The sequence below is a fragment of the Ictidomys tridecemlineatus genome, chromosome 15 (assembly GCF_052094955.1).
Source record: "Ictidomys tridecemlineatus isolate mIctTri1 chromosome 15, mIctTri1.hap1, whole genome shotgun sequence".
Classification (NCBI taxonomy): domain Eukaryota; kingdom Metazoa; phylum Chordata; class Mammalia; order Rodentia; family Sciuridae; genus Ictidomys; species Ictidomys tridecemlineatus.
In genome coordinates, this window is record NC_135491.1 from 26,533,650 (window position 1) to 26,547,769 (window position 14,120).

General features: G+C 44.4%; 2 protein-coding genes across 2 annotated transcripts in view; one reads left to right on the forward strand and one right to left on the reverse strand.

The window, feature by feature from the left end:
• LOC144370975 (uncharacterized) overlaps positions 1–7,479 on the reverse strand; it is a 56,658-nt gene extending 49,179 nt beyond the window's left edge. Inside the window, exons 1-2 of the mRNA XM_078032905.1 lie at positions 7,470–7,479; positions 6,883–7,032 (exon numbers count right to left, since the gene is read on the reverse strand). Coding sequence (XP_077889031.1) covers positions 6,883–7,032; positions 7,470–7,479 — 160 coding nt within the window. The remainder of the gene's footprint in view (positions 1–6,882; positions 7,033–7,469) is intronic.
• Positions 7,306–14,120, forward strand: part of Gpt2 (glutamic--pyruvic transaminase 2) — a 37,257-nt gene continuing 30,442 nt past the window's right edge. The window contains exons 1-2 of the mRNA XM_078032252.1: positions 7,306–7,460; positions 7,681–7,944. Of these exons, the coding sequence (XP_077888378.1) occupies positions 7,702–7,944 (243 nt within the window). The 5' untranslated portion in view covers positions 7,306–7,460; positions 7,681–7,701. The remainder of the gene's footprint in view (positions 7,461–7,680; positions 7,945–14,120) is intronic.

The following is a 14,120-nucleotide window of genomic DNA, read 5'->3' on the forward strand; positions in this document are numbered from 1 at the left end:
TCTGTGCGTGTGGGCATGCACACGTCTCTTCTACTTGATCCTGACTTTCTGAGTCTGGCTTATTTCACTTAGCATGATGCTCTCCAGTTCTATTCATTTACCAGCAACATTTTAACTATTTTTAAGTGTACAGCCCTGTGACCTTAAGCATATTCATGGGTTGTGCAACCATTACCACCATTCATCTCAAGAACTTATTCATTGTCCCAAACTGAAACTATGAACCTGTTAAACAAATGTCCTCATTCCCCTCCACTCAGCCCTCAGTAATCTCTACTCTTGTTTTGCCTTTATAAATAATTTTCTTATTCTGGATATTTTATAAGTGGAACCATATAATTTTTGTTCTTTTGTGTCTGGATTCTCACTTAAAATAATGTCTTTAAGTTTCATCTAGTTATAGCATGTATCAGAATTTCTGTCTTTTTTTAAGGCTGATTTTTTTTCCACATATTTTTAATTGGTGTATTATAGTTATACATAATGATGAGATTTGTTGTTACATATTTGTACATGCATAAATATAACAATATAATTGGCCAATATCACTCCTCAGCACTTTCCCCTTCCCTCACCACCTTCCATCCTTAAGGCCGCTTAATATTCTGTTGTATATGTATACGTTTTTGTTTCTCTCTCTTTTTTTAAATAAGACAAACTACATTTTTTTTAAAGAGAGAGAATTTTTTAATATTTATTTTTTAGTTTTTCGGCGGACACAACATCTTTGTTTGTATGTGGTGCTGAGGATCAAACCCAGGCTGCACGCATGCCAGGTGAGCGCATGCCAGGCGAGCGAGCTATGGCTTGAGCCCCATCCCCAGCCCCCGTTTTTTGTTTCTCAATTCATCTCTTTTGGCTATTGTGAATAACGTTGCTGTGAACATAGATATACAAATACCTATTCACGACCAGGCTTTCAATTCTTTTGTTTATATATATTCAGAAATAAAATTTCTAGATCATATGATCATCTTATGTTTATTTTTATACATTTGTTTTTATTAATCATTATCTTAAAATTGATTATTTCTTAAAACTGAAAATACATTAAGCAAAAAGAAAAATTACTCATCAACAATCCTACCACTTAAAGAAAGGTGCCATTAACAATGGAGTGTTTCTCCTTTCTAATCCTTCGATAAGGAAATTTTAAACTATCATCTCTAATCCTCTCAGCAATCCTCAGACAAAGGTCTTGCTGTCAACCTTATTGGCAAGTGAAAAAACAGGCTCAGTGAGTAGAGGGTGCAACTGTGACTGAGGGAGTCAGTTGGTTTGAAAGCACAGGCTGTAATGTTTTCAAACTTCTCAGAAGAGCCAGTAACTCAGAAATCAGGCATAAATACAGAAAATTCTGTTGAGGAGGAGGAGGGTGCTAAGGCCAAAAGGGAGATAGCACTGGCTCAGTATTGTATATAGGATTAGTGACAAATTTTGAACCAGAATTCAGACCTCCCTGATGTGGTCTTTTTCCAGCATGGAATGATTAGCCAGATCCTAGCCAGGTCCTGCAACTATTGTTTTCAAACTTTAGAGCACATCAAAATCTTGATTAAAGGAAAATTCCTGGAATATCAGAACCAGCACATCTGCAATGTTCTGGAATTTGCATTTTTAAGTAAACACTTAGGTGATCCTTTAGACAGCACTAGACTCACTCCTCTAGTCTGTAAACCAAGGCATTTGATTATTGAGAGCACTAAATCCTACTGAACTTCTCAAATGTCCTTGGGAACAGGGGAATCAGAATTACCTTTCAAAGAATCCAGCACTCAAAGATACCAAACATCTAGCCCCAGCATGATTTGACATTCTGAGATGCTATTAATTCCACCTTACAGCCCCACAGTACCTGTCCTTTCTTCCTGAAAAACCCTCTCTGTAATATACTGTGGTTACTTATTTTTCATTTGTTCTTTATAGTTATACATGACAGTAAGAATGTATTTTGACATATCATACATAAATGAAGCATAACTTCCAATTTTTGTGGTTGTACATGATGTAGAGTTACACTGGTCATATTCATACATGAACAAAGGAAAGTTATGTTTGATTCATTCTACTGTCTTTCCTATTCCCAATATCCCTCCCTTCCCTTCATTCCCCTTTGTCGAATTCAATGAATTTCTATTCTTCCCTTTCTACCCGCTCTTATTGTGTGTTAGCATCCACATATCAGAGACAACATTTGGGTTTTGTTTTGGGGGGATTGGCTTATTTCACTTAGCATGATGTAGAGTTCCATCCATTTACCAGCAAATACCCTAATTTCATTCTTCTTTATGATTGAATATTATTCCATTTTGTACATGTATTACATTTTCTTTATCCATTAATCTATTGAGGGGCACGATAACTTAGCTATTGTGAATTGAGCTGCTATATGGCCATGTCGCTATAGTATGCTGATTTTAAGTCCTCTGAGTATATGACAAGAAGTGGGATAACTGTCAAATGGTGGTTCCATTCAAAGTTTTCTGAGGAATCTCCATACTGATTTCCAAAGTGGTTGCACCAATTTGCAGTTCCTCTGTGGTTACTTATGAATGGCACTCACTGCCTCCAAGGACAGTCTAGTCTGCACCTTACCCCACCATCTCCTGCTGGACTGCAAATACCTCAAGAGCATGGGCCTTGTACAATCTAATTCCTCATTCATTCAACAAAAATTTTCTGAGAATGTATGTGCCAGGTAATACACCAAGCGCTGGGGATGTAGAAGAGCCTATATTCACTTCCCATCTCTTTCTTCTGTGGCCAATGTCAGACCTTGATGCCACAGTTTATGTTCCTGAACCCTCCATTACTCCCTCCATTTCATCCTCATGCAACAGAATTTAAAACATGAATCTTATCATGCCATTTCTCTTTAAGCCTTCCACAGGCTTTCAATCATTGTTTGTCCCACAATCAGCTTGGCCTTCTTAGAGTTCCTTAGACCTCTAACTCTTTAGTGGTCCCTGTCCTAGGAAGCTAACCATCTCACCACTGACAATGAGATGGATTAGGAAGTATAAGATGAATGTTAGGGGTCAACTCCTGCAAGAAAAAGTAGGAAGAGGCAGGGTGAGCAAAGAAAGAAAACCAGTGACTCAGGCATGGCAAAGCCTCAGCCAAGCTGCTTGGGAAAGCCCAGAAGCAATGGAAATGATTGGATCCTTCTACCCTGCTTTGCTCAGGGAAAAACCCTGGTGTTTGCCTCTCCAGTTAGGACATGACTGCAACCTTAGGCAAGCCACCATGTTTACCACCACTGATACTGCTGTCCCTTATTATCCTTAGGAAAGTTCCCAGGTCACTTAATCTGAAAAGAGATCTGAGACCTCTGAACTCTCATAAAATGCCATTCTTCTTCTCCCCAGCAGTTACCACAATTTGTATTATCATATTTGTGTGTGTGTGTGTGTGTCTTGTATAAGAGAGAGAGAGAAAGAGAGAGAGAGAGAGAGAGAGAGAGAGAGAGAGAGAGAGAGAGAGAGAGAAAGAGAGAGAGAGGGGGGGGGGATCTGATTGCTGTCAGCTTTTGCTAAAAAATTTGGTTTCATGCAAGCAGGGACAGTCTGTTTGACTTATGGATGTCCCAGAACTTAGCTCAGTACCTGGCACATAAATGCTTAATAAAAACTTGTTGAATTAAGGAATGAAGACAGTATCATGTTTTGCAAACACATAACTATTCCAATTGCATGGACAGTGTTTGCTGTATATTGAAGCTCTCATCCAGCTAACGGGGAGGGCATTTCCTGATCATTAAATCAGGTTTTATCTCTAATAATTATTTAGGAGGCTACTCCTACTCCACCCCCACCTGATTTACAGAGCAAAATAAAAGCAAAGTTTATGCTGGGCACAGTGGTACACACCTGTAATCCCAGCGGCTTGGGAGGCTGAGACAGCAACTTAACAAGACGCTAAGCAAGTCAGTGAGACCCTGTCTCTAAGTAAAATAGAAAGTAGGGCTGGGGATGTGGCTCAGTGGTTGAGTGCCCCTGAGTTCAATTCCCAGAATCCTCTCCCCCACAAAAAAAGCAAAATTTATGTTATTACCACTATCACCACAATATCAAAATTACTATCCAGAAACTGTGTATGTGTGTGTGTGTGTGTGTGTGTGTGTGTGTGTGTGTGTACTGGGAATTGAACCCAGATTCTCAAATCTTGTTAGTCAAGCACTCTGCCACTGAGCTAAATCCTCATACATTCCCAACTTTTTATTTATTCATTTTAATTTTGAGATAAGATTCTGCTAAATTGCCCTGGCTGACTGGGAACTTGTGATCCACCTGCCTCAGTCTCTCATGTAGCTGGGATTATAGGAGTAGACAACTATGCCTGATTCCAGTCAATTTTAAAAGCTCAGTGGCAATGGGCAATTCAAATTTCAAAACTCAGAGAGCTATGTAAGACTGGGCCTTGTGTGTAGGAGCTGTAGCATTGGGTTAGGAAGCACAATTCTTACTCTACATATAGCTGTGCCTATTCAATAAGTTGTGTAACCTCTCTGAGCCTCTGTAAAGTGGAAATAACACTGCCTGCCTTTTTGGGCAACAAATTGTTTTGCAAATTGCAAAGTATGGCTCAGGAGAGAACAAGGGAGCTTTCCTCTTATGCAATCTCAGAAAGGCACGTGTCACAGGACATGTTAGGGACAATAACTACTTGTTTTTTACAATGATGACGTGGGGGAACCCACGAAAGTAGGCCATGAGCTGTGTGTTATTTTTCCCAGTTGTGCAAATGGATTTGTGTTCACCTCTCTAAGCCCTCCTCCCAGTTCTCCAGCTCATACTGATTAGGGGCAGAGAGAAGAGGGACACTGCACTGAATCACAGGTGGAGAGCAAGAGACTGCATTTGCATCATATAGGGATCACAGTTAAAGCATGCCTTGGAGGTGGAGGAGCGTGTTTCTGTGACTCTTCTACTGCGTACAGTGGTGATGACGTTGAAGGGAGCAGAGTCCTCAGAAGGAGCTAAGTTCACTGTGGAAACAATTTTTACCTGGAGGCTAAATACCTGGCCATGAGACAAAGCCTGGGAAGGAGACAGTGTAAACACCAGTGTTGGGGGTGGAACTAGGTAGATTAGAAGCCCAAACAACTTTTCAGGGCCCTGGGTAGATTAAACCAGTTTGCTAACATAGGGATGCTGAGAATATCTTTGGTTTCTGTTGCTCTCCCCAGCCAACTTCCCCTTTATTGGTAATCAATCTATTTAATCAAAGTACATGGCATTCTTTTGACAAGGATGAATAAGAATGACTCACAGCATTATGGGCCAAGCTTTGGTTTTCACAAAGTTACCCCCTTGAACTTTCTGTACAGGTGCATGAGGTTGATGTTGCTATACTCATTTTATACAGGTGGAGATTTGACTTAAAAAGACTAAGTAACATGCTCAAAGTCAGATCAAGAGTTAAGCGGCTGTGTGCAGCTATATTCAAACTCAGATTTCCTGCTACCCTGTCCCCTACGTTGTTGGGTTATTAAGTGCCTCCTGCCTTCAACTTTTACAAGCCTAATGTGAGTGTGTGCTTGTTGGGGTGTTGGAGTTCTGAGCTGTTTTTCTGATTGAAAACACCCAGATTTACAGAATTTCCAAGATAGAGTTACTGAAATCTCCATCCTTGCAGGACATGGTGGTGAACACTACTGTGTAATTCTAGTGGAGGCTGAGGCAGGAGGATCACGAGTTCAAAGGCAGCCTCAGCAAAAGCAAGGCACTAAGCAACTCAGTGAGACCCTCTCTGAATAAACTACAAAATGGGTAGTTGGAGTGCCCAAGTTAGATCTCCAGTGAGCTCAGTCCTTGTCCCTCATGCCAATTCAATAATGAGGACATGGTTTTGAGAAAAGAAAAAAGGTTTGTTGCTTTGTTAGCAATGGAGAAGCTTGGGGACTCCAGTCCCAGAGGTGGTGATTCTGCCCATAAAGGGAAAGAGAGAGTTTTAAAAGAAGCTAATCAAAGACTACAGCCCAAGTATGTCCTAATGGGGTGCTGAAATTCACTTGTTAATTTAGGGATAGTCACTTTTAGATCTTCTGGGCCATCTCCTTCCTTTGGTGGCTGTGTACTCAAAGACAGATAATTTGGCCTAGGATGGGAAAAGGTAATCTTGTTCCCTGGCTCCCAGGTTAGGGAGTGGGCAAGGAGGACAGGGAGAAGAGGAAAAGAAAAAAACACGTTCATTTTAAAATAAGCCTCAGTGGCAGAGCAACAAGGGCTATATTCAAAGCATGAGGTGGACCACTGTTATAATAGGAGGGACCAAAGAGGCCATTTATTCTAATTTGTTTTACAGATATGGATCTGAGGCCAGGAATAGGAAGTGACTGCTCCCCATCCTCTCTGCAGATTTTGATGTCTCAATTATATCCAACATATTTCATTTCTACTCTTTGCATATTCTATACTACCACCTAGTCTTGTCTTACACTTGCTTTAGGTGAGCCAGGGAGCCTTTCTCGTGAGAGACACCGTTTTCCAAAAATAATAGCCACCCTGTGCTGAGCATTCATTCTTCAACAACTCAGTGCCTACTATGAGCCAGAAACAATTAGAGATGCTGTCAGTACGATGGACAAGAAAAACACGGCTCCTGTCCTTCTGGAACTTTCATGGTTAATTTGGGGTAAGGATGAGGCTAAAGACCATAAACCAGTGAAAAGTATCTAGATAATTTTAGATGCTAGCAAGAAACCAAATCGGGAGTAATGGAGGTGGGGGAGGGCTTCAGACAGAGTGGTCAGGAAAAGCCTTGCCACCTGGTCTAAGAGTTCTGTAATCCTCACAACCCTTAGGTGTTTTGCTGACAAGGGAACTGACATTGAGAAGGGGTCGGGGAGGTATGATCAAGTTCCTGGCGCCTAACCCCCACTTCCTACCAGCCGCTGTTCAGAGGCCAGTGGCACCGTAAGGCCTTGGATGATGAAACTCGGGGTGAAGACTGCACCATCTCGCAGCCGGTGTCCTGGCAGGTGTTGGGAGATGAGGGTGGAGGGTGCCGGGATACATCTCCAGAGGGAAGCTGAGAATAGCGGCAAAAAAGCGGCAAAAAAGAAAAAGAGTCTGGGGCCAGTACCCGCCCTGCCCCTGCTGGGTCCCCTCTGGGTTCTTTATCCCCTCTGCCGAGACAAAGAGCCCGCCCAGCCTGGGGTAGAGCCAGACCGTCACTCCCGCCTACTGCCCGGCCCCCGTCCGGGCCGGCGCGAAGCACCAAGGGACTTGTAGTTCTTCTAGCTCTTCACAGCTGCTTCAAAATGGTCAAAAGAACTACAAGACCCAGGAGCCAACGCGCAGGCCCAAGGCGGAGTCGTCGGTGGTGGGTGTGAGAGCGCAGGAGGCCGGGCTGTGCGGGCGCCAGGCGTGGGGATGCGGTTGCGGGAGCCGGGGCCCGGGAGCACTCCAGGCGCGCGCGTTAGCCCGGCGCGGTGAGGGGCGGCGAGGCGGCGACAGGCACGTTACATGCACGCATTGGGCACAGCCTGTGCCAAACCCTGTTGTGCAGCCATTTGGCACTGCAGGCGTGGTGGAGGGTCCCAGTCACTGGGCGATGGGTCCTTATCCCCGGTGCTAGGCTGGCACTGCTGGCAGAAAGAGCCCTGAGCTAGGCTTGTGAGGGGGACGGTGTCCGCCTTGGGCTGTGAGCGACGTGTTTGTTCTTTTTTGTTCCAAGGATTCCTTCAGCCAGCGAGCTATGCAGCGGGCGGCAGCGCTGGTCCGACGGGGCTGCAGCCCCCGGACCCCGGGCCCTTGGGGCCGTAGTCAGAGCAGCGCGGCCGCTGAGGCCTCCGCGGTGCTCAAGGTGCGGCCAGAGCGCAGCCCGCGCGAACGCATCCTCACCCTGGAGTCCATGAACCCGCAGGTGAAGGCGGTGGAGTACGCGGTGCGGGGACCCATCGTGCTCAAGGCTGGCGAGATCGAGCTGGAGCTGCAGCGGGTGAGCTCGGGCGCCAGGACTTGGGGGAACCCGGGCAGATTAGGGGGCGTTGATGGAGACATGGGCTGCAGCAGCCCTGCTGAAGTTCTCCCGCCGGACTTCCTCCCACCCGCAGGTCTAACTCCTTCGATTTGCCAAGCTTAGCTACAACAAGAGAATGCCCTCCATCCATCCCCTCACCCACTAATGCCTGGTACCTGGCACAAAGTAAGGCCTTCAAATACGGTTCACTTGTTGAATTGTGTTCAATTATTGAGCGGCTCGTATTGCCAGGCACTGCGTGTTCCATATGTGTCCTGCCCGTGTGGAATCAAGATCCAACAAGCGAATAAAGAAATGGGAGTTTCAGATAGTGAATAAGTGCTTCGAAGAAAGTAAAATGGGGTTACTGGATGGGTGATAAATGAGAGGGAAACCATTTTAGATAGGAGGGGAGGGAGGGAGGCTGTAAGGAGAGTTTGTTCTTGGAAGATTTTTTTTCTCTCTTTGAGGCCTGTTGGATCTTTGCCAATCATAATTCCCTAACAAGAGTGGAGGTGTGGAGGAGTGTCAGCAGAATTCCTTCTTGTTGGTCAGAACCTTGACTTATCTGGGAACAGTCACTAATTGTGGGGAGTCTTGAGGGTTGGACCTTAATAAGGTGGCCCTGGGACTTTCTTCATCCTGATGGCTGAATGGGATCTTGGCTTGAGTTCATACCTCTGTGTTCATTGACCACACAGCCAGGAGTGATTTCACCTCCCCACAGCCAGGGTAGCTGGGGTAGATGTGTGAGATGCCCTTGTAGTCCTAACCTGGGTAGAAATCAGTAGGCAGAGTCAAGAGGGGTTATCTAAAAAAGGAAACACTCCTCAGGTTCCTATGAAATAGTCATCCAGCTGCTTGCTCAAGATAGCTCTGACCCACAATGTTCCTGGAATAGAGTTCTTTGATTTCGCTTTCATAGGCGAAATCATCTCCGTGTCTCCAAGGCAAAATGGTCAGGTAGTTTCCTTGAATACATGAGAGGAGGTCTGGCAGGAGGGGGTGGGCAATGACTCTTGCTTCCATTCCCATGGGGACTTTGGAAGTTTGATGAACTCATGGCCTGCTGAGCCCTCCCTGGGACACCCAATTCTGCTGACTCAAAACAGTCAGCTGGACAAGTCTGGAGTCCAGTGACTTCTGCCCACTCCTTGCAGGGCTAAGTTTAAAGTTTAGCCTGGAAAAGGCCAGCTCCATTTCTGTGCCTCCCTAGTCCAGTGCAGATACCTGGCCAGCTGCATCTGGCCTTTCCTTGAGGCAACAGTCACCTTGCTAAAACAAAGCTAGGATTAAAGTGTTCCTGATTTATCACATTACAGCTGATCTCTTTGGCTCCAGAGTTGGGAGGGGTTCCAGGAATTATACCTTTTGCTAAACAGCAACTTCTGTGTTGGCTCCCATTGAATATGAAGGTGACGAGGACAGAGGGGGGCACTGTCTTTGCTCTCAGGGAGCTGACTACCATATTGTTCCCTCAGTCTATCCTCCCCCTATTTATTAAGGATTGGTGGGTTTTTTTTTTTCAGCTAACAGAAAATGTGAGAGCATTCCAAGTGGGAGCAATGCTTTGAGAGAAAGCAGAAGGTTGGGAAGTTGGGCCTTTGGGGAAGGGGGCTGGCGCTCTTAGTTGAGCTCTGTCTGGCAGAGGGAAAAGATAGACTGGAGTCTGTGTGCTTGGATTCTCTGGTGCCTTTTGGTGGGTCATAGGGAGCCAGGAAAGGCTTGTAGCAGGGATGTAGTTCAATGATTATAGGTGGGCAAATTTCTTGGTCATTGGTCCAGAGGTCTTCTCTGATTTCTGAGACAGGTGCTCCTACCTCTGAGTTAGTTAAGAATGTCTTTCTTTTCATCTACATTCTCTGGTGCTTTCATTCAAGCTTGTTCCTTTTTGTTCTCTTCTTGCTTCACTAAGTTTCAATTGCTTAGGTGTTGAAGGTATAGCCCCAGCCTAATCATTATATCCTCACTTAAACCTTTTGTTGCCCAATAAAGTGATGCATGCCTATAATCCCAGTGATTTGGGAGGCTGAAGCAGGAGGATGGCAAGTCTGAGACTAGCCTCAGCAACTTAGAGAGATCCTATCTTAAACAATAAAAAGGACTGGGAATGTAGCTTAGTAGTAAAGTGCCCCTGGGTTTAATCCCTGGGACTGAAAGAAAGGAAGAAATAAAGAAAGAAACTTTTGTTCTTGGGAAATAGCCCCTCTTCACTGTGCCAGTTTAAACATTGCCCCTTCTGAGAGAGCCATGTTTCTGTCAGTCATTTGTTGAATTTAGTTTTTGGCTTCCCTTGACTTCGCACAGTTTTTGTTTTTCTACTTTTGTTTTGAACTATAATGGTCAAAGTTGGACTAGTATTATGTGGGGTTTTATTTGGTAAGAGATGGAATGGGCCAGGACTTATAGGACTTGGGGTGAATCCTATATCCTCTTTGGACCTTAGTTTTCCTAGTTTATAAAAGGAGAGAAGTAACCTGGCTAGCTTAGGGTTTCCTGCCCTGTTTTGTACTTCTGAACATGTTCTGGGAGATCTGTGATGACCCCTGATTGGTAGCAGGGCTTTTATGCTATGGAATAATTTTACCAGGTGCTCTGCAAACAGTACAGGCTATTTGGCTAGACACGTGGCTTTGGTGTTTGACTTTGGGGTGGCTGGCAGGACTTTTTGCTTCTCTGACAGGAGAGCTTGAAGGAAGAGGGGAGGTGGCTGAGGGTGTGAAAGGGGCCATTCTCCTCTAGCCCAGGCTGTTTACTCTACTCTCAGGGAGGCCCTGTTTTTTTTTTCCTTCCAGCAACTCAGGGCAGCAAACCCGTCTTAACTTTTCAGATCCTGGTCTTCACTGGGATCAGCACTTAAAAATAAGCTGCAATTAGTAGGAGTTTTGAAAAGATGTTACAGTTCCTCAACCTACTCTTTTTTCCTTTGCTTTATTGGGGCGGGGGTTGTGGGTTGGCACAAGTGGAGACAGAGGAATGGTGTTACTTTTTCTAACAGTAAAAGTACACACAAACTGGGCACAGTAGCTTCTACATATAGTTTAGCTCCTTGGGAGGCTGAGGCAGGAGAATCACTTGGGCCCAGGTGTTTGAGGTCAGCCTGGGCAATATAGTGAGACTCATCTTAAAAAACAAAAAAGCTGAGTGTGATGGCTATATCTGTAATCCCAATGACTCAGGAGGCTGAGGCAGCAGAATCACAAGTTTGAGGCCAACTTGGGCAGTTTTGCAAGACCCTGTCTCAAAATGAAAAATAATGATGTAGTTCAGTTGTAGAGCGCCGGTTCAATCCCCAGTACTGCAAAAAAAAAAAAAAAAAAAGAAAGAAAGAGAGAGAGAGAGTACACATAGTTAGGGCAAAACATTCAGAAATAGAGAAAACTGATTGCTATTGTTAACATCATTCTGTGTTGCATGTAAACACAGATAAAAGCAGGGAGCTGTAGCACATGGCTGTAGTTAGCTAAGAACTAAGATTGGTAACCCCGGATGTGCTAAGCACGGGTGGTGAAATCTTGCTAGTCATTGTCCTACTTTAAAATAAGGAAAATTAATAATAAAGGACAAAAACAAAATAAAATAAGGAAAACTGGAATGTAGGCTTCCAACAAGATGAACCTTCCAGTTGTCATCCTGCCCAGGTTACCAAAGACCTATATCCCAGGATCTGCCTTTAGGTGTTGTAGGCCTTAGGCAAGTCATTTAGAGCATATTGGCCTCAGTTTACTCTTCTACAAAACGAGGCCAATTGATTTCATCCAAAAACTAGTTTGGGGGCTGGGGATGTGGCTCAAGCGGTAGCACGTCACCTGGCATGCATGCGGCCCGGGTTCGATCCTCAGCACCACATACAAAGATGTTGTATCCGCCAAATGAATAAATAATTAAATATTAAAAAAAATAGTTTGTAGAGTTAGTGATAATGCCATTTAGAACTACTAAGAGTCTCTGTTTTCAGCCTAGAGTGGCCTAAGCCTATAGTCCCAAGCTACTGGGGAGGCTGAGATGGAGACTCCATATCCAAAAGAAAAAGAAAAAGGACTGTTCTCAAACCAATGAGAGTTTCTTGGGAATAGAAAGTGCAGAGGCTCAAATAAGTATGGTAGTGCATACCTATAATCTCAGCAATTTAGGAGACAGAGGCAGGAGGATCTCGGGTTTGAGGCCAGCCTGTAAAATTTAGCAAGACCTTGTCTCAACATAAAAAATAAAAAGGACTGGGGATGTAGCTCAATGGTCAGTGCTAGAGCCCCTGGATTCAATCCTCAGTACCCTTCCCCCGACACACAAAAAAAGTGCTCATTGTCCCTCTTTGCTCTCCTACCTCCTAAATCCCTCTGGATCTGGGAACACACTCTGTAGGGCTTACTTTTTCTAGACTTGCTGTCATGAATGATCCTGTTTGAAATAAGGTTTCATCCCTGCTTCTGCCTTATAAATCTTGGTTGTCCCACAGACCCACGGAGTTCAGGGACCTACATCCAGCTTTCCCTGCTTTAGTTGTTAGGAAACTTGGCCCTAGGAGCTCTCACCTAATCTCTCAATCACAGGCATGAACAGCTGCCACTCCAGTTTCTTCCATCTTCACTTGTCTTTTCATGTAGGGGTTAAACTTTGTGCTGAGCTACGGCTTTCTCTGTGAAATGCCCCTGTGGGTTATAATTGGAGATTGTCTCTGGAGCTCTCTGCAGGACTGCCCCAGTCCCATGTGCTTGTTGTTCATTTGGGGTCAGGAGGCACGGGGTCTTTTAATACAAGGCTTCTGGGTCCTGGCACGGCCTCTCTCCTACCTACTGTATTCCTTCCTTGTACCCACTTCTTATTCTTCACTTCCTGTCACTCCAGCCTGGGTGATTCATAAGTATTTGTTTGCCCCTTCTCCCTTGCTGTGTTAGGAATGTTTGTTGAACAAAAGGGAGGTTCTTTGGAGAGTAACTGTCCATTTTTTCTTTATACATTCATTTGTTGATACTTAGGTTGGTATCATGTCTTGACTACTGAGAATAATGCTGCAGTCAAAATGAGAGTGCACATCTCTTCAAGATACTGAATTCATTTCTTTTTGCTAGGTACCCCAAAGTGGGATTGCAATGTCATGTGGTAGTTCTATTTTTTACTTATTGAGGACCCTCCATATAGTTTTCCGTGATGGAAAACCAGTTTATATTTCCTACCACCAGTGTATGAGGCTCATCTTTTCTCCACACCCTTGCCATTACTTATCTTTTCTCTTTTTAATAATAGCCATCATAACAGGCATGAGTTGATCTCTCATTGTGGTTTTGATTTGCATTTAATTAGTTATGTTGAGTACCTTTTTCATATGCTTGTTAGCCATTTTTATGTCTTTGGAAAAATATTCTGAACATTTGTCCATTTTTAAATCAGCTTTATTTATTTATTTGCTGTTGAGTTGGAGTTTCTTATGTATTTTAGATATTAACGCCTTATCAGATATGGTTTGCAAATAATAGTGATCTGTAGGTTGCCTTTTCATTTTGTTGATTATTTGCTTTGCTGGGCTTTGTGCCTCATAGAATCAGTAGTACTTTCAGTGGTACTAGGCTGATTGGCTGCAAAGGACAATGATAAATCTTGTTTTCTTCTCCCCACTGGAATATGCCATTCCCTCAGAGCATGGGGGACCTAACTCCTGATCCTTACCTGAGCCAAAGTGGTGAGGAGGGAGCCCTACCTAGGTAGGACCTTCTACCTTCTCTCAGTGCCACATAGAGAGGCAGTTCTGGGTGGGATGCAGGATAGATTAGACAGGAAGGCTCTAGAATTCTTCAGGCAGAAACCAGAGTTCTACATGCTTTAGTCCCTCTGACCTGGCCCCAGGCACTAGGCTGCAGTGATGTCACCATTGGGTGTATTTACCAGGCCTATGTGAGTCACTGTAGACAGGAGTCTGCTCATTGCTCCCTGATACTTCCCTACTCATGTAGGCCTTGTGTGCCCGGACGCAGGAGTTGGCCCAGAACAGTCCTGTCTATGGTTGTTCTTGACTGGGTAGGCTGGTCCCCTTGTCCATTCAAGGAAGCCAATTTCCTGTCTCCCAGCTCATCCATCATGGTAAAGCATCCAGGGTCTGTGGACACTAAGACCCAAGAAAAGAGACGCTCAATGTTCCCAGGCTTCATGTCGCCAGGCCC